The 21083-nt window shown below is 40.2% G+C and overlaps 1 protein-coding gene across 15 annotated transcripts in view; it reads right to left on the bottom strand.

Moving 5' to 3' along the window:
• Nucleotides 1-21083, bottom strand: part of JADE3 (jade family PHD finger 3) — a 133514-nt gene that overhangs the window by 49950 nt on the left and 62481 nt on the right. For all 15 annotated transcript variants that reach the window (XM_064573980.1, XM_064573971.1, XM_064573975.1 and 12 more), the window contains 2 exons: nucleotides 7855-7911; nucleotides 7017-7096 (listed from right to left, as the gene is read on the bottom strand). In XM_064573980.1, the coding sequence (XP_064430050.1) occupies nucleotides 7017-7096; nucleotides 7855-7900 (126 nt within the window). In that variant the 5' untranslated portion in view covers nucleotides 7901-7911. The remainder of the gene's footprint in view (nucleotides 1-7016; nucleotides 7097-7854; nucleotides 7912-21083) is intronic.

Raw genomic sequence — 21083 nt, 5'->3', positions numbered from 1 at the left:
GTTCGTTCCCTAGTACTCTACCACCATGCTAAAGCCTCCAGTGATAATAACTATGGCTTATACTGGGAGAGCTGCAAAAGACAGAATCTCTCTGAGGACAAGCACAAAGGGAAGATTCTAATCCAAGACAGGAGACAAAAACAAAGTCACCAGAAGAATTAGAAGGAAGTCTCTGGTGCCCACAGCAGTAACACATTTCAAATACTCTCTTACACTGGTAGTGGGAGTATAAACTGATGAAGCCCCTTTGGAAAACAGCCTGGTATTTCTTCAGATGGTTAACTAGGGTTACCATATGGCTCAGCAATTCCACACCTAGGTGTATACTCAAGACAACTGAAAACATATGTCCACACAGAAACTTGTACATGAATGTTCATAGTATTCATAATACTCTAAAGATGGAGACAACCCCAATGTCCATTAATTAATGAGTGGATAATAAAATGTGATATACCCATACAATGGAATATCATTCAGTCATTAAAATAAATGAACTACTGACACATGCTACAACATGGATGAGCCCTGAAAACATTATGCTAAGTTTAAGAAGCCAGACACAAAAGGCTGTATATTGTATGGTTCCATTTATATGAAATGTCCAGAACAGGCAAATCCACAGAGACAGAAGTTAGATTAGTGGTTGCCAGGGGCTGGGAGTCGGGGAATTAGGGAGTTACTGTTAATTGGTAGAGGGTTTCTTTCTGGGGTGATGAAATTCCACATTTAGACTGTAGTTACGGTTATACAACTCTGTGACTAGGCTAAAACCTACTAAATTACACATTTTAAGTAGATGAACTGTATGGTCTAAGAATTATATTTCATAAAAGATGTATAAAGTGGTTTTTTTTTTGAAAAGGGCAACTGTTGTGGCATCAGTGGACATCACCTTAGAGGCCCTGACATCCACTCCCACCCAACAATAACAAAGTATCCCTCCTCCTTAATGTGGGATCAGCACAGACTGGGTAGGGAGCCTGGACTGTCACCACCACCCATGAGTAATGCAGTACTCCTTACCACCACCACCACCACCCCTGCTGCTATCAGTAGAGGCAACAGGGTGGGGATTTCCACCCCCACCAAGTAGAAGGGAGACACCCCTCTCCTGTCCCAGAGAGATAATGGAACTATCTTCCTAGAGACTAACAGAAGTTAAGATGGGAAGCCTAGGAATTCTGCAACTGGTGGTACAGAGTCAGTGCCCCACCTCCCCACTGGCCTGGTTACTACAGAGGCCTGCTAAAACAGATTTAAATAAGACTTACTGTCTGATAATATAATACCAAAAAAGTCCAGAATATAATAGAAAATCACTCATCATACTAAGAACTGGGAATGAGAAGAGACAGTCAATAGACACCAACACTGAGATGACACAGATGTTGGAATCATCTGACAAGGGGTTTAAAGCAGCCATCATAAAAATGCTTCAGTAAGAAATTACAAACACTTTTGAGACAAATGGAAAGTTTCAGCAGATAGAGGATGTAAAGAATAACCAAATAAAAAATCTGAAATGGAATAATACAATAACTGAAATGACAAACTCATGGGATAGGCTCAATAGAAGAATGGAATTAACACAATAAAAAGAATTTGTGAACAAAAGAAACTCCCAATCTGATCAAAAGAAAGAATACATACTGAAAAAAAAAGAAGAGTCTGAGGGACCTGTGGGGAAATAACAAAAGATCTAACATTCATGCATTTGAAGTTGCAAAAGGAGAAAGAAGGTGGAGCTGAAAAAATAGATGAAGAAATAATGGCTGAAAACATCCTCAAATTGGCAGAAGATACAAACCTAGATTCAAGAAGCTGATCAAACTCCAAACAGCATAAACCAAAAGAAATCCATGCCCATGCACATCATAATCAAACTTTGGGAATAAAGACAAAGAAAAATCTTGACAGCAACTGGAAAAGAGATGACTGATTACCTACAGGGGAGCAACTATTTGAATGAGAGCAGATTTCTCACCAGAAACCATGGAGGCCAGAAGAAAGTAGCACATTTTTCAAGTGCAGAAAGAAAAGTACTGTCAAACCAGAATTCTATATCAAGTGAAAATATCCTTCAGGAATGAAGGTGAAACCAAGACATTCTCCAATGAAGGAAAACTAACAGAACTGATCACCAGCAGACTTACCCTAAAAGAATGGCTAAAGGAAGTTCTTTAAACAGAAAGGAAATGAACAAAAGGAATGTTGGGACATCAGGAATAAGGGAAGAATAAGAATAAAAATATGGGTAAATATAATAAACTATCCTTGAGTTTTATAAATGTTTGTTGGTTGAAGCAAAAATTACAACATTGTCTAGTACAGTTCTCAAAGTATGTAGAGAGAATATTTAAGACAATTATACTATAAAGGTGGGGGGGTGGATAAATGAACCTGGATGGTGGTAAGGTTTCTTTCCTTTTCTTGAGGCTATAATCCAATACTACATAATTTATTGTGTTGCTCAAATTGTTTCATAAATCAGTGAAATCATCTCATATTTTTCTCTTCAATTCCACTGATTTCTGTTCTTAGTTTTATTATTTTCTTTCTTCTTGCTTTAGGTTTACTTTGTTCTTTTTCTAGATTCTTAAAGTGGGTGCTTCGGCTGTTTGAGACTTTTCCTCCTTTTTTTTTTTTTTCCTCTTTTCTAATGTACGAATTTTAGTTTTATAAATTTCCCTTTAATTTTTTTAAAGATTTTAATCTATTATAGCCTCAAGAAAAGGAAAGAAACCTTACCACCATCCAGGTTCATTTATCCACCCCCCCACCTTTATAGTATAATTGTCTTAAATATTCTCTCTACATACTTTGAGAACTGTACTAGACAATGTTGTAATTTTTGCTTCAACCAACAAACATTTATAAAACTCAAGAGAAGGATAGTTTATTATATTTACCCATATTTTTATTCTTATTCTTCCCTTATTCCTGATACCGAAAGAGTGGATTAAAAAATGACCCAACTAGGGGCACCCAGGTGGCTCAGGGGGTTGAGCGTCCAACTCTTGATTTCTACTCAAGTCATGAGCTCAGGGTCGTGGAATCAAGCCCTGCATCGGGCTTGGCGCTCAGCAGGGAGTCTGCTTGAGATTCTCTCTCCCTCTTCCTCAGCCCCGCCCCTCACTCGTGCTCTCTTTCAAGTAACGAATCTTTTTAAAAAAATGACCCAACTAGGGTGACTGGGTGGCTCAGATGGTTAAGCGTCTGCCTTCGGCTCAGGTCATGATCCCAGGGTCCTGAGATCGAGTCCCGCATCAGGCTCCCTGCTCAGTGCAGAGCCTGCTTCTCCCTCTCCCTCTGCCATTCCCTCTGCTTGTGCTCTTCTGTCTATCTCTCTGTCAAATAAATAAATAGAATCTTTAAATAAAAAAAATAAAAATAAAAAAATCACCCAACTATATGTCATCTATAAGAAACTCACTTCAAATATAATCATACATATGTTACAAGTGAAAGGATGGAAAAATATACAATATTAACATGAATCAAAAGAAAGCCACTAACTATATTAATATTAGATAGTGCAGACTCCACAGCAAACAAAATCATCGAAGACAAAGAGGGACATTAAATGATGCTAAATTCACCAAGATATAGCAGTCCTAAATATGTAAGCACCTAACAAAAAAGCTTCAAAATATATAAAGCAAAACTGACAGAATGGAGAGGAGAAATACACAAATCCATAATTACAGTTGGAGACTGCTACAGCCCTCTCTAAACAACTGATAAAACTATTAGGTAGAATATCCGTGAGGATACAGAAGAACACTGTCAACCAGTAGGACCCAACAACAGCATAATACACAGTCTTTGCAAGTACTATAAAATGAAACATTTACTAAGAAAAAACCATATCCTTAGCCATAAAACAAACCTTGACAAATGTAAAATAAGTGAAATTGGAGAAATAATGTTCTCCATCAAAATTGGATTCAAACTAGAATCAATAACAGAAAGATAGCAGGAAAGTCTCCAAGTGCTTGGAAACGAAACAACATACTTCTAAATAAGCCATGGGTCAAAGACGAAGTCTTAAGAAGAATAAAAAATACACTGAACTGGATAAAAATGAAAACAAACATATCAAAATTAATGGGATGCAGCTAAAGAAGTGTTTAAAGGGAAATTTATAGGGGTGCTTGGGTGGCTCCTTTGGTTAAGCATCTGCCTTCAGGTTGGGTCATGATCTCAGGGTCCTGGGATTGAGCCCTGCATCAAGCTCCTTGCTCAGCAGGGAGCCTGCTTTTCCCTCTCCCTCTGCCGCTCCCTCCTGCTCGCATTCACTCTTTCTCTCTCTGTTTCTCAAATAAATAAAATCTTTAAAAAAATTAAAGGGAAATTTATAAAACTAAAATTCTTACATTAGAAAAGAGGAAAAAAAAAAAAAGGAGGAAAAGTCTCAAACAGCCGAAGCACCCACTTCAAGAATCTAGAAAAAGAACAAAGTAAACCTAAAGCAAGAAGAAAGAAAATAATAAAACTAAGAACAGAAATCAATGGAATTGAAGAGAAAAATATGAGATGATTTCACCGATTTATGAAACAATTTGAGCAACACAATAAATTATGTAGTATTGGATTATAGCCTCAAGTATAAAATAAATGTACATGAGTCCATACTGACATTAATAAAAAATTTCTTAAATGAAGGAAGCACCCAAGGAGATTATTATAATTGCTTAATTTTGGGAAACAATCAGATTGTCTAATATGAAGCTCTTGGCACATAAAATTTCAATAAATGGTAGCTATGAGAGGTAGCTGTGATAATGTCCCATGTTATAATGACAAAACAAATTATTTCAGAGAGATGAAATAAGCCAGCAAGGCAAAACATGCAATCATTCTCTTCTAATGCCAAAGCTAGTTTTGTTCTACAATATTAGGTTCTCTCTTTTATAACAGAATGTGAAATATAAAGTAAAAAATTTGTTTCCAGTAGCCCAGGTCCCCTATCCCTTGCAACAAAAGACTGCTATTCTCACTGAACTAGAGGCATCAGGACTTAAGACCCAAAGCTACTGAGTCACTTTATGTTCTAGGACTGGCTGTCCTAAATGGAAAAGTAGCAAAATTTCTTTCTCACCATTCTATAGTCAAAGCCTCCTCTGGATAGATGGGAAATTTGCTCTGTTCCTGTTTATGTGCATTTTATTCCCTAAGTATTTCTGCTTGAAACAGACACATATAAACACACTCTGATATTTTACTGTGCCCAGAAAGATCTTAAGCAAAAGATGGAAATGAAAAGTGACCAGATGGAAATGAAAAGTGACCTCTGAGAAAGAGAGAGAGAAATGCTCTCTCTGGATGACACCCTAAAGCAACGCGCTCCCTGCCCCATCTTGTGTGAGGGTAGGTGGAACCTGTGACTTGCTTCTAACCAATAGAACATGTCAAATGTGATGGAATGTCAATTCCTTGATTAGGTTATGTAATGTGGCAAATGTGATGGGATGTCACTCCCATGATTGTGTTATACTATATAAGACTCAGTCTTGGGGCACCTGGGTGGCTCAGTCGTTGGGCGTCTGCCTTCAGCTCAGGCCATGGTCCCAGGGTCCTGGGATCGGGCCCCTCATCGGGCTCCCTGCTCGGCGGGAGGCCTGCTTCTCCCTCTCCCACTCCCCCTGCTTGTGTTCCCTCTCTCGCTGTGTCTCTCTCTGTCAAATAAATAAATAAAATCTTAAAAAAAAAAAAAAGACTCAGTCTTAGCAGACTGGAGCAAAAGATTCTCCCCTTGTTGACTTTGAAAAAGTAAGCTGCCATGTTTTGAGAGGATGTATGGAGAAGGCCATATGGCAAAAAACTAGGAGCAGTCTCTATGAGCAGAGGGTATTCTTCCACCAAAAGCCAGCAAAAACCAGGGATCTCAGTCCTGTAGCTGCAAGGAGATGAATTCTGCCAACAACCTGAATGAGCGTGGAAGTGAATTCTTCCCTAGTAGAACCTCCAGAACATAGCCCAGTCAGCATACTGATTGCAGCCTTGAAAGACCTGGAACAGAGAACCTAGGTATGCTGTGCCCAGACTCCTGACTCACAGAAACTGAGATAATAAATGTTTGCTGCTTTAAGCCACTAGTTTTGTGATTATTTGTAATGTAGCAATAGTTAACTAATACACTCCTTTTCCTTTGCAGCTAAAGAAGTCTCTCACAGAAGTGAAGACACACAATGTCAGTTTTCATCATTTAATTATCATAGAGGAAAGTCTATAGGATCCGCAAAACCATTACCAAGTCCAAGTGCAACCCTGGCATTTTGCTTCCCTTGGGGTAGATGATGACCAGCCTCAGGGCACCTGGGTAGCTTAGTTGGTTAAACGTCTGCCTTCAGCTCAGGTCATGATCCCAGAGTCCTGGGATTGAGCCCCGAGTCAGGATCCCTGCTCAGCAGGGACTCTGCTTCTCCCTCTCCCTTTGCCCCTCCCCCACTCTCATGTTCTCTCTCATGCTCTCTCTCTCTCTCAAATAAATAAAATCTTTTTTTAAAAAAGAGGATGACCAGCCTCACAAGGAATGATTTATTTTCTTTGGGCTGGCAGCACTCTGAAGTCTATAAAGACCCCTCAAAGCCCATAGCTCAGATCTTCAACCTCTCTTTCCCCTCTCCATCCATAATCTTCCCATCAATCCCTACTTGCACTGCCTTCCACCTGCCAACTTAGCTCTTTCCAATCAAGGCCAGATCTCTGGGTCTTTCCCAATTCCCCAAGTCTGGCTCCCTTTGACTTCTTGGCTAGGGGAGGCCTTATATTCTAAAGCCAGGCACCTAAATGTCATCACCAAAATGAAATCGGTGTGATGATTACTGTTTTCCCAAAGGGATAAGAAAACGGATTCTTTCTTAAAAACCAAAAAAATTCATAAGAAAACAAGTCTATCCCTTGGCACATAGTTTAATCCTCACATCTCTAAGATTTGGCCATTGTAAGTATGTAGGCAGAAGGCAGCTATCTATTTTTTTTAAGTCTAAAAATTAAATATCTGATCTCACCTCAGCAGGCTTCTTGTGTTCATTTGGAATTCTTGACTTGCTCCTATACATTGAGCCAGAAGTAAAGGAAGTGGAAGGACCTGCAAAAGATAATTAGACAAAAAATACTGAGACTTGCTAATATTACTAAATGTCACAAAACTAAATGTCATCCAAGAGAATATGAAAGGTATGATGGAGAAGAGCACAGTCATCTCATACCACTGAAGAAAACAGTTAAATTGCAATCAAGAAAGACTCATAATGGTGTTTAACGACATTTATAGATGACCTCCCAGCATGTAAAAGCTTCAACAGTGCTAATGCTGAGGAGGTTTGATTTGGTGTAGTCATACTTCACAACATTTTGAAACAATATGATTCACATTCCACCTGGAGAAAAAGTATCTGCAAAAGCAACTGGAAAAACTAAAAATGTGAGGCAAGTAATCTGTGTATCCTTCAGCCCTCCCCCAAATGCTACAAATGATGATTCACCCAGTCAAACATTTAATACCTAGTTACAATTGGAATTGTAGGGCCTATAATTTATGCTCTCATACTTTTTGTCCTTTCTAGAAAAGTACTGTTAAATCATTATTAGATTTGGCTTTTGTTGTTTTGGTAAATGAAAAGTAAACAACAAAATGCTATATGCCACAAAAAACCCCCACAATTTTCCCACCTATTTCTAATGAAATTTAAATGAATAAGATAAATAGTACCCTAAGCTTTCCTTCCTAGATATGCTATTTTTTAACCACTGAAAGAAACATGAAACAGCTTGTCTTCAAGTCAAAGAATAAACCCTCAAAGGGTATAGATACACAGTTACCAACGGTTGGCCGGTTCTACTCACTCTCGTCTGAACTGTCACTGCTGCTGAGTGTTCTATGGCGTTTCATCCTGGAGCATCCTGGGAAAGAGAACAACACTGAATAAAACAGTCAACACACACACACATCCGTTTCAAAGGCAGTCACACTGCCCTATAGATCCCAAGAAGCAGCAGCAGGCAAATCACACAAATCAAATTATTTCTGCCAAAAATATTCTCAAATGACAGTGATGGGAGAAGGATACTATCAAATTCTCCAACACGGAGGGTAATAAAGACTGAGGAGGCCACATATGAGCCTTAGGAGTATGCCCAAGCAGCATTGTATCAATGGTCCAGAACTGGCTGCCTCAGAGGGGGCCACATGACCACTGTCCACCCAAACAAAAGTGGGTAGCCATGTGGCCATCACCAGCTAGGGAACCCCAGTAGGGGAGGAGCAGGAAAGGAAAAAGCATTTGCAAGGCAGAGCTGTCAAGGACCAAGGTCAAAAGGCATGAGATATAGTTGGCTGAAGAAAGAACAAATGAGGCATGTCCCACCTTTAAGAGCACAACCATACTGCTTTTCTTTTTTTTTTTTTTAAAGATTTTATTTATTTATTAGACAGCGAGGGAGAGAGAAACAGCATGAGAAGGGAGAGGATCAGAGGGAGAAACAGGCTCCCCGCTGAGCCAGGAGCCCGATGTGGGACTCGATCCCAGGACTCCGGGATCATGACCTGAGCCGAAGGCAGTTGCTTAACCAACTGAGCCACCCAGGCGCCCCCATACTGCTTTTCTGTCTGCCCTTTTTCCCTTTCTTTCTCCCTGCCCCTATCCCCCAAACAACTAGCCTAATTTAAAATTTATACACACACACACACGCACACACACATACCACAAGAAAGATTTTTAAAGTAATTTTCACCAGTTTCACTGGTGACCTGAGCCAAAATCAAGAGTCGGACACTTAACCAGCTGCGCCACCCAGGTGCCCCTGTTTACTCCCCATTTTTGCCTATAGGGGTGCCTGGGTGGCTCAGTTGGTTAAGCATCTGACTCTTGGTTTCAGGGTCCTGATCTCAGGGTCCTGAGATTGAGCCCCATGTAGGGCTCTGCACTCAGTGCACAGTCTGCTTGGGATCCTTTCCCTCTTCCTCTCCCTCCCCCTCTGCCCCTCCCCCTGCTCACATGTGCTCTCTCTCTCAAATGAACAAATAAATATAATCTTAAAAAAAGAGAGATCATCAGCACTTAAAAAAAAAAAAGAAAGCTCCTAATATTGTGAAAAATGTATAATGGGTTTGACTAAAACTTAAAACTTAAGTGCCCTTCCTTGTGTATGTGTGGCCAATGGCAGATAAAAAAGAGGCACAACTTTTCTGGAAACACACCAGCACTAGAGTATAGAAAAATGGAAGGCACTCCAAGTTACAAAGCAAGTACTGAAGAAATGAACTAGAAAAGACAGTGATACAATGAGTAACTGACAGTCTTCTATGTGCCACAGTATACAAAATGCTATTAGAGGCGATCATGATTCCACAAGGAATAAAGGTCAGAGCTACTGCCTTTGAGCCACTCAGAATCTACAAAGGAGATAGAAACCCTAGTACAAGGCCATTGTGAGCAATTACGGGGAACAGAAACAAAACTGTGTTAAAAAGCTAACAAAGTTCCACTTCTGGCATGACAGTGTGAAGAGCTTCACCAACCCACTCCCCAGTGAAACTGGTGAAAATTACTTTAAAAAGAAACAAAGAGCTATTCATTTAAAGTCTCTAGCAATGGCTTTATGGGCATACAGCAAATGAAGACGCATTTATTGAAGAAAATCTACTAAAACTCAGTGAGAAAGAATTTGTGGTATTTGGACCTCTCCCAGCACAGATTTCATACCAGACTGGTGCAGCCAAGAACACAGAGCTCCCTCTCCCTCAGCTCCCAGGTGTAAGGCTTTCCTCCTGGGAGGAGCAGGATGACAGCATTTTTCATCCCGCCCCAGCTACCTGTTGCTGAGGTTAAGTTCCAGACAAGAGTAGCTGAGAGGTTGGGCCTTCCTTCTTCTGGGATGGAGGCTATACCTTGGCTGTGGTGCCACCAAGAATACTGAGGCTCCAACTGCCCTGACTCCAGCTCATCGAGTGGGGGTTCTACATGAGGAGAGGCAAACCTAGGAGACCTGGGGCTACCACTCAGAGGGAAATACATCATTGTCCCCACCCTCTACACTAGCGCTGTGGCTCAGAGACTTTGCCCAGGGGGAGAAGTAGACCATAGAGGAGAGGGCTCGAAATCTCTCCCCATTGGGAGTTGACTTCATTTGCAACCGAGTGTGGAGAAGTTCAAGCCTAGGCTGGCTAGCATGCTGGAGAACCAGGGAAAGAGAGGGCTGGGAGGAACAATCCTGGGGTCAGAAAAAAATCTCAAATACTGATCTTAGGAACTATCCCTTTGAAGGAGCTCTAGTTTGACTGGATCAGTTTGTAGAACAATTTATGTCCCAGGGTATTAAAAACAACAGAGCAATCAGCCAGTTCAGCTTAACAGTGTGGTGTGGTGAGGGAAAAGTCAAAAAGAGCCCTGCCAAAACCAAAGTCATCCCAGGGTGACTGGGGCATAACAAAGGCTGCACCCCTAAGAAACAACAAGACTTACACTGCAGGGCAAAAATGGGGAGTAAATAGGGGCACTTGGGTGGCGCAGTTGGTTAAGTGTCTGACTCTTGATTTTGGCTCAGGTCATGATCTCAGGGTAGTGAGATTGAGCCCCGTGTCAGGGCTCTGTGCTGGACGTGGAGGCTGCTTAAGATTTTATCGCTCTCCCTCTACCCCCACCTCCTCTGCCCCTCAAAAAAAAAAAGTGGAGTAAATAGACTTTAGTAAAATAATCTAGCCAGTCATTAAAGAAATAAGCAAATAACAAAGTGCCCTGGGCGGGGGTGCGATGCCAGTACCCAGTGTTGCTACATTATATTATCTAAAATGTCCAGTTTCCAACAAAAAATTATGAGACATACAAAGAAACAGGAAAGTATAACCTACAAAGCAGACAAAAAAGTAACAGAAACTGCCTGTGAGAGCAACCAGATATCAGATTTGACAGGTAAAGACTTCAAATTAGCCATATAAATATGTCCAAAGAGCTAAAAAAAACAAAACAGAAAACAAAAAAAAACCATCATTAAAGAAATAAAGGAAGGGGGCGCCTGGGTGGCTCAGTCGCTCAGTCGGTTAAGTGTCTGCCTTCAGCTCAGGTCATTATCTCAGGGTCCTGGGATCGAGTCCCGCATCGGGCTCCCTGTTCAGCACTGCTTCTCCCTCTCCCTTTGCCTGCCACTCCCCCTTGCTTGTGCTCTCCCTCTCTCTCTGTGTCAAATAAATAAATAAAATCTTAAATAATTTTAAAAAAAGAAATGAAGGTAAAAAAAGAAGTAAAGGAAGGTAAGACTATCAATAAAGAGGTAGAAAGCATAAAAAAGAATCAAATGGTAATTCTGGCATTGAAAAGTACAATAACTGAAATGAAAAAATTCACTAAAGGGGCCCAACAGCAGATTTGAACTGGAAAAATAAAGAATTAGTGAACCTGAAATAGATCAAAAGAGACTATGCAAGCCAAAGAACAGAAGAGAAAAAAGATGAAGAAAAATGAATAAAACCTCAGAGAAATATGGGACACCATTAAGTGTACCAACATATATGGGAGTACCAGAAGGAAAGGAGAGAGAAAGGAGCAGAAAAAATATTAAAAAAAATTATGGCTGGGGCGCCTGGGTGGCTCAGTAGGTTAAGTGTCCAACTCATGACTTCAGCTCAGGTCATGATCTCAGGGTCGTGAGATCAAGCCCCGCATCAGGCTCTGAGCTCAGCGCTGAGTCTGCTTGAGATTCTCTCTGTCCCTCTGCCCAACCCCCCCACCTCTCCAAAATAAATCTTGGGGTGCCTGGGTGGCTGAGTCGGTTAAGCGTCTGCCTTCAGCTCAGGTCATGATCCCAGGGTCCTGGGATCGAGCTCCACATCAGGCTTCCTGCTCAGGGGGGAGCCTGCTTTTCCCTCTCCGTCTGCAGCTCCCCCTGCTTGTGCAAGCTCTATCAAATAAATAAATAAATAAAATATTTTTAAAAAAGAATTATACATGGGGCGTCTGGGTGGCTCAGTCGTTGGGTGTCTGCTTTCGGCTCAGGTCATGATCCCAGGGTCCTGGGATCGAGCCCCGCATCGGGCTCTCTGCTCCGCGGGAAGCCTGCTTCTCCCTCTCCCACTCCCCCTGCTTGTGTTCCCTCTCTTCACTGTGTCTCTCTCTGTCAAATAAGTAAATAAATAAAATCTTGAAAAAAAAAAGAATTATACAAAAAAATAAATCTTTAAAAAAATTATGGCTGGGGCGCCTGGGTGGCTCAGTCGTTAAGCGTCTGCCTTCGGCTCAGGTCAAGATCCCAGCGTCCTGGCATCGAGCCCCGCATCGGGCTCCCTGCTCCGCGGGGAAGCCTGCTTCTACCTCTCTCACTCCCCCTGCTTGTTGTTCCCTCTCTCACTGTGTCTGTCAAATAAATAAAATCTTAAAAAAAAAAAATTAAGGCTGAAAAATCTCCAAATTTACTGAAAAAAATTAATTTGCACATTCAGGAAGCTCAACAAACTCTAAGTCATTTATACTACCACCACTACCACTACCATCTGCAAAGAGATCCATAAACACGTACATCATGGTAAAACTGCTGAAAGCCAGACAAGGAGAAAATCCTAAAAGTAGCAAGGGAAAAGTGACTCCTCACTTATAAGGTAACTCCAATAAGATTAACAGTTGACCTTTCATCAGAAACAGTGATGTCAGAAGGTAGATAAGATATTCAAAGTGCTCTACAGTGATGGTTGCACGTATCAGTTAATATATTAAGAATCATGAAGTTGTACATTTTAAATGGTTGAACTGTATGGTATGTAAATTATATCTCAATAAAAGCTGTTCTTAAAAAAACTAATAGGATTAGCACAAGTATCAAAATCATTGATCAAATTTCTATTTGTCCTACTGTTAAAGTCAACTGAGTATTTTTAAAAATTGAGGTATAACTGGGTGCCTGGGTGGCTCAGATGGCTAACCGTCTGCCTTCAGCTCAGGTCATGATCCCAGGGTCCTGGGATCGAGTCCCGCATCGGGCTTCCTGCTCCTTGGGAGCCTGCTTCTCCCTCTGCTTCTCTCTCTCTCTCTCTCTCATGAATAAATAAATAAAATCTTAAAAAAAAATTGAGGTATAACTGACATATAACACTAAATTAGTTTCAGGTATACAACATAATGATTCAATGTTTGTATATATTGTGAAAGCTGAAGACTATTTTTTATAAACTTGTTTTATTTTTTTTCTAGAGGGAGGGAGGAGGGGGGCAGCAGAGGGAGAGAGAATCTTAGGTAGGCTCCATGCCCATGCAGAGCCCAACACAGGGCTTGATTTCCCAACCCTGAGATCATGACCTGGGCTGAAATCAAGAGTTGGATGCTTAACCGACTGAGTTACCCAGGTGCCCTGAAGGCTATTTCTTTAAATAGAATGTTACCCTCCTATCATATAAATTCTGGGGGCTACATCTGGCTCCTTAGTGCAAAACTTAAGACATTCAAAGGCTCTTCTGAAATGCAAACAAAACCAACAATAGTAACAAAATATAAAAAATATTATATATAAAATATATCAAAAAGTAATGTGTAATTTAAAGTCACAATGAATACAGAAATTAAAACAAAAATAAAAGTAGTATATTTTCTAATTATTTCCTATTGAATGCACTTATTCCCTATTGAGTAGAACTTCATTTGTCTGATATCATTGGGATGTTCCATATATGTAAACTTTCCAGAGAAATGCTATGCCCAAATGTTTAAAATCCTGTTATCAATGGGAGCTTTTCTAAAATATAGATTTATTAGTATTTCATTATTGCAGTAACAAGTTACCACAAACTCAGTGGCTCAAAACAACACAAATTTATTATTTTACGGTTCAGTGGGTCAGAAGTCTGATACAGGTATCACTGGGCTAAAATCAAGGTATCAGTGGGGTTGCATTCCTTTGTGGAGGCTCGAGCAGAGAATCCATTTCCTTGCCTTTTCCATCTTCTAGAAGCCACTCACATTCCTTAGATCTTGGCCATCTTCCTCAATCGTCAAAGCCAGCAACACTGCATGTCTCTGACCCTGCTTCTGTCATCACACCTCATTCTCTGACCCTCTCTTCTGCCTCCTTCTTCCACTTTTAAGGACCTTTGTGATTACTTCAGGCTCACCCAGAAAATTCAGGATAATGCCCCTATTTTAAAGTCATCTGATTAGCAACCCTAATTCTCCTTTGCCATGTAACCTAACATATTCATAGGTTCCAGGGATTAGGGCATAGACATCCTGCCAACCACAACCTAATATATTTTTGCATTATTAAAAGTAAATATACTCCACAAATATGCCCAACAGATTTCTGATAAAGGTAGAAAAGTAATTCACAGAGGAAAGGATCGCCTTTTCAACAAATGGTACTGGCACAATAGTAAAAAAAAAAAAAAAATGAACCTCATCCTAAGTCTCCTACCTTATACAAAAGTTAACTCAAAATGGATTATGGACTTAAATGTAAAACTATAAAACTTTTAGAAAAACATAGGAGAAAATCTTCAGGATCAAGGGCTAAGCAAAGAGTTCTTTGACCTGACACCAAAAGCATGATCTGTCAAAGAAAAATCGACCTCCATCAAAATGAAAAACAACAACAACAACAAACCAAAACCCAACTAGTTCTGCAAAAGACTTGTTGAGAAGATACAAAAACAAGCTATGGAACAGGACAAAATCTTTTAAACCACACATCCGACAATGAACTTGCATCTAGAATATGTAAAGAACTCTCAAAACTCAACAGTAAGGGAACAAATGATTCTGTTAAAAATGGGTGCTGGGGTGGCTCAGTCGGTTAAGCGTTTGATTCTTGATTTCGGCTCAGGTCATGATCTCAGGGTCATGAGATTGAGCCTGAGCCCCGCATTGGGCCCCATACTCAGCAAGGAGTCTACTTGAGATTCTTTCCCTCTGCCCCTTCCCCTGCTCTCTCTCAAATAAATAAATAAATCTTTTAAGAAAATGGTTGGAGAATATCCAAATGTCCAAAAGACTTGAACAGACATTTCATCAAAAAGCAGTATGAATGGCAAATAAGCACATGAAAAGATGCTCAGTATCATTAGCCATTAGGGAAATGAAAATTAAGACCACAATCACTGAACTAAAAAATAGTGATAATTCAAATGGTGAAGTTGTGAAGAAACTATATCACTCATACATTGCTGGTGGGAATGTAAAATGGTACAGCTATTCTAGAAAACAATTTGGCTATTTCTTTAAAAATTAAACATGCCACTACCATAGGACCCAGGAATTGCACTCCTGGGCATTTAGCTCAGAGAAATGAAAATTTATGTTCACACAAAAACCTGTACACAAATGTTTATAGCAGCTTTATTCATAATGGCTCCAAACTGGAAACAACCCAGATGTCTCTCAACAGGTGAATGGTTAAACAATTTGTGGTACATCCATACCATGGAATACGACTCAGCAGTAAAAAGGAACAAAGTATTAATACATGCTATAATATGAAAAACATACATAAAACATGTAAAAAAAAAACTTAGCAAAATATTACGCTCAGTGAAAGAAGCCATAAACACAAGATCACTTACTATGTGATTCCATTTATACAAAATGTCTAAAGCAGTGGTTGCCTAGGGCTGGGAGTGGGAGTGCAGACTGACTACAAATGAGCACGAAGCTTTTTTTGCGAGAGGGGGTGACAGAAATATTCTAAAATTGGACAGCGGTGATGGTTGCAAAACCCTGTAAATACACCAAAACTCACCGAATTGTATACTTAAAATACATGAATTTTATAGTATATAAATTATACCTCAATAAAGCTTAAAAAGACCTTTAAAAGTTATTGTAACATTTTAGGGGCGCCTGGGTGGTTCAGTTGGTTAAGGGCTGCCTTCAGCTCAGGTCATGATCCCAGGGTCCTGGGATCGAGTCCCGCATCGGGCTCCCTGCTCAGCAGAGAGCCTGCTTCTCCCTCTCCCTCTGTCTGCTGCTCTGCGTACTTGTGCTCTCTATCTGTCAAATAAATAAATAATCTTTTAAAAAAAGTTATTGTAATATTTTACCAGTGAGAATTTTTAGGCAGAGTCAAGAAGAGTTAGCAATAGAAAAATTGTCTATTGAACATTACCTCCAGATGGATAACTCATACTGGGATTGAAGGTAGCATATGCCATAAAAGAAACAGTTATATTCTCCAAAAACTCTCAGTGAAGAAAGCCAACTGAGCATGGACCCTACCCTCTCTCCTCTTCCCTGAGTTTCAGGAGATCCATGACTTCTTGTGAGATAAGATATTCCTCTCATCTGAAGTTCTGGTCTTAGGAACTTTGGCTAAAACAGTATCCCCATTTTCTTTTCATTCATTAATTAATTGATTAATTAATGTTCTTATTTATGTTTTTATGTATGTAGTATTTATGTTTTTATTTTAATTCCAGTTAGTTAACATACAATGCTATATTAGTTTCAGGTGTACAATATAGTAATTTCCATTGTTTCCATTGGTTATTGGTTATCAAACTGTTCATGACCAAGGGAGGTGCAAATTTTTAAGAAGCTGCAAAATTTTGTGTTTTTAAAAACTATTACAGTAACAATCACTTTTTATGAAAGATGGAAACAAAAAAATCTTACATTATCAGTAAAGAGTCTAGGAAACAGATTAACTAACACCAGTAACACCAGTCCTGGGAAATAAGAAAGTGGGTTGTTAATGATTTTTAGAAAAGAAAACACAGCAAGCAAAATTTTGGGGTTTGGGCTGTTACAGTGCATTGATCTGTCGGTCCATTTCTGTGATAGCACTGCTGTTTTAATCACTGTAGGAAAATTACAAAGAACAGCAAATGCATCACAATGATAGTAAATCTTTAGATCTGTCTTTATTTATTATTTCTAATTACAAAAGTCCTATAAATATCACCATCATCAACCAGCCATTTTACAGATGAGGAAACTGGGGTTCAGAAACATTTAAGGGACATGCTTGGAGCCACATGGCCACCAGAGGGCAGAGCTGGCAGGTATATCAGGAATGGGTACTCCAAGTTGACCCTGAGACCTTAGGCAGGCTGGGAGGGATGACAGCAGGAATGCTGGCCCTTCTAAGCCCAGCCTCCTCAGCGTGACCTTGGAGGCCCACAGTATTCTGGTTCCAATCTGTTAGGCCTCATCAGCTGCTGTTCCCTACCTCCAGCACATGCTAGGCCCAGTGAGATTCCATGAACACATCTCACCTCATACCTGACGGCCTTTGCATGGAGCTCTTCCCTCTGTCTACAGTTCCTTCTTTGTTAACCCTGACCAGCCCATTTGCCCCTAACCTGGTCCTACCTCTTTGTTGAATCCCCTCAGTGAAGGTCTCCAGATAGCCCTCTCCCACAATTATTCACTCCTTTGCTTTCTGAGTCTCTGTGCATGCTTTTGCCAGTGTAAAAAGCACCTTGCTTACACTGTAAATATTCTTTACATGGTCAGCCCTGCCACTAGACCACAACCATCTTAAAAGCTGGGACTATGTCACATTCATCTTTTACTCTCAAGTCTTAGCACAGTGTCCTGCACAAAGTAAACATTCGGAAGAGTAACAGACGCTATGGTGCACCCGCCCCCCCCACATCCCCTTCACCTAGCCAACATACCCACCTCCCAGCTACTGCCTGTTGGCTGCTAATGGTTCACAGCTGTCCCCCTCACTAAGCGCAGGAGTCCTGTCAGGGATTATGCTCCCCCAGTCTCCCTCCCGGTGGGGGCCAGCAACCAGTTCTACATCCTCCCCCACTCTACCCAAAACATGATAAGGCTAGACTTCCCTAAGACCACATCCTTACTTTAGCTCCTTCTTCCCTACCCTCTTGTCCTCACTCCCTTATCAGTTTCTCCTGAGAGCATTCCTTCAATAAATCATACATGTTCAAGTACTGTCTCAGGTTCTGCTTCTAGGCACCCATACTACTCAAGACAATATGTAAATCTTCACTAAGTGGTATACTTTTCAAAGGACTTCAGAATAAAATTTTTTGTTAAGCAAAACTATAAATAAATACAATGCAATCTTGGAGTAACTTCATGATGCACCTCAATGTCTTATATTTGGATATATTATTCAGCTGTTTATTTTCTAATCCTCTATTCAGGGTAGAGACTTTATAAAGGCATTCTTTTCTTCCTTACCTCCCACACTGAGTATGCCTTTGTTTTGGCAGAAATGAAACGTGCACCAGCCCTCACCTTGCACCCTTGGGAACAGTAATTTGACGGCAGTTTTCAGATCTTATTCCTAGTATAATCTCAACCAAAGTGATTAACAGCATGCTGATTTATTTTAACGGTGACTGTAAGCCAGGCAAAATACAAATGTATAAAGTAAATGCCTTCCTTGGGTGCAACTCCCTTTTAAAAGAGCACTGTCTGGAAGTTAACCCAACTGGGATTATTTGGGACTGGAATCTAAGTCTGTGGTTTGGTGGCTACTTGACTCCCCATTAATATTCCCACAGAAGAACAGGCAGGCAAGGAAAAGTGATTAACTTAAACACAGCCATTTCCTTCTATATGCCCAAGAGACAGACTTTTGAAATGTATGGTCAGTGCAAGGAGCTCCTTTTCACTGCCTTCTGTGGGGCCACGCAGCAGTTTAAAACATAATCTGATGCTCTGCTTTAAACATATTCACACCTTTTGACCCAGGAATTCTATTTCCAACATTCATCTTTGAAAAATAATCCAAAACACAGAAAATAATTATGGACAAAAATGTCCATTAAAACTCCATAATAAAAATAATAACTGAGGGGCACCTGGGTGGCTCAGTCGTTAAGCGTCTGCCTTCGACTCAGGTCATGATCCTGGGGTCCTGGGATCGAGCCCCGCATCGGGCTCCCTGCTCTGTGGGAAGCCTGCTTCTCCCTCTCCCACTCTCCCTGCTTGTGTTCCCTCTCTCGCTATCTCTCTGTCAAATAAATAAATAAAATCTTAAAAAAATAATAATAATAACTGAAACCTGGCTATCAAACAAAAGAGGAATAATTAAAGCATATTAATATTATATTTCATTCAATCATTTAAACATGGTATAAGGGGAAAACTTTATGTTAACACATCAGGTGGAAAAAAACACTCTAAAAATTGGTTTTACAGTGAGATTACATGAAATAAAATATATAGAAAACAGATGAAGGCCATAAACCAATTTACCAACATTAGTTACATTAGTAACATTAAAGTGATGGATTTTGGGGTGATAAAAAAACATTCTTCCCCAATTTTTCCATTGTCCACATTTTTCCAGTACACATATAAGGCATTTATAATTAGAAAAAAATACTTCTAAGATTTCAAGGTATCTGTCACTCATGCCACCCACAAATGATGCAGCTGACCTGAAACACTGAGGCTATAAAAATAGCTGTCACTGCCATTCAACATGGACATTAACCAGAGTTGGAAAAAAAAATCCAGAAAAGCACAGTACAATCAATTTGATAGAGAAGCCTCCATATTATAATGGTTGTCCAAAAAGCACAAAACTTTGCAGTTTGGGAAAGACAAACATCTAAAGCAGTGGTTCTCAACTGAAGGCAATTTTATCCTCCAAGGCATGCATGGTGATGTCTAGAGACGTTTTTGGTTGTCACGACTGGGAAGGGGGCTATTACTGGTATCTATGGGGTTAGAGGCTAGAAAGGCTGCTAACCATTCTACAACCCAAGGGATAGTCTCTTACAATGCACAGATGTATCTGGTCCAAATTGTCAATACTGCCAAGGTTGAGAAATCTTGCTCTAAAAGGATGAAGCAGAAACAAGACTCAAGGGTAGAAATGATTGACTTGAGTTTATTCACCCACTCACAGAGTAAAAGTAACAAAGGGGCACTCCCTGAAACCTAAAGGCAATTTTATCAAAAAGAAAGCAGGACTTTGAGCAATGCTTAGGGAACTTAGAGAACTCATCAGCTCAAGAAGTGGAACAGAATGAAAACGTAAACAGGTTCAAGAAGGACTGAGATAAAATCAGGGTGGATAAATCCATGATGGTATTTGGAAGTAATCCTTAAGTAAAGAAACATCTGAAAAGTCCAGCTGCCTTAGGCTTTCAGGAAAATATCCTCCAGAGCCATTAACAGAGACAGACGTTTGAGTTAGGTCACTGGTCAGCCCAAAGCGGAACTCTTCTTATATCCTTAAGGGTCAAGTCCTGCCCATGTGGGCAAAGAACCTCCTACACTATTCCTTCAACAGAAATCATGAATGCTATAAATATGTTTCTTATGGCTGATTAGCTCTGCTTTGGGGAAAACAATACTAATCTCCATGTTGAAGCTATTTGAGTCTGCTGCCTATGGTTTAATTCGGAATTCACCCCTCTCTACACAACAATTCAATCCATCACACTACTTCAATGCAATGTTGTGGAAACAAAACTTCCCTTCAAGCCTGTTCACCTTGCATATCTTTCTTCTCTACCACATTTCAGTAGTCCAGTGACTAAAGCCATAAATATCTATCTAGAGACTGAGTAAACAAAAAATAAGAAAAAGAACATAGCCTACATATTTTACTGCTTCTCCTCATCCCCAACAAATCTTTGTCTTTAAAAAAGAGATACCAGGGGTGCCTGGGTGGCTCAGTTGTTAAGCGTCTGCCTTCGGTTCACGTCATGGTCCCAGGGTCCTGGGATCGGTATCAGGATCGAGCCCACGTCCCGCTCCCTGCTCAGCAGGAAGCCTGCTTCTCCCTCTCCCACTCCCCCTGCCTGTGTTCCCTCTCTCGCTGTCTCTGTCAAATAAATAAATAAATAAAAATCTTAAAAAAAAAAAAGATACCAGAAGTTGGAGTAGACGAACTTTTCTGTACTTTCTAAAAGACGACTACCTGCATCTCGGTTATTGTGTGTATATGTATGTGTCATTTTAAAGCTTGTTTTTAAAAAGAAAGACACGTCATGTGACTCATGAGTTCCCTGTGACCGGATGAGGAATCTGGAGGTCAACTCTTCTCCAAAGCCCTTAAAATGCATTAAAGAAAAAAGAAGAAAATACAAATTTACCTGGGTAGGTTCCTGCCACTCAGAGAAGTATTTCCATGTCAACCACAGTTATCTCTATTGCCAGGAAGCAGGCTTA

This window comes from Mirounga angustirostris, unplaced genomic scaffold (genome assembly GCF_029215605.1).
Source record: "Mirounga angustirostris isolate CCGP_5_RB_7025 unplaced genomic scaffold, mMirAng1.0.hap1 SCAF_11, whole genome shotgun sequence".
Lineage (NCBI taxonomy): Eukaryota > Metazoa > Chordata > Mammalia > Carnivora > Phocidae > Mirounga > Mirounga angustirostris.
This window is presented reverse-complemented; position numbering and strand designations above follow the sequence as displayed.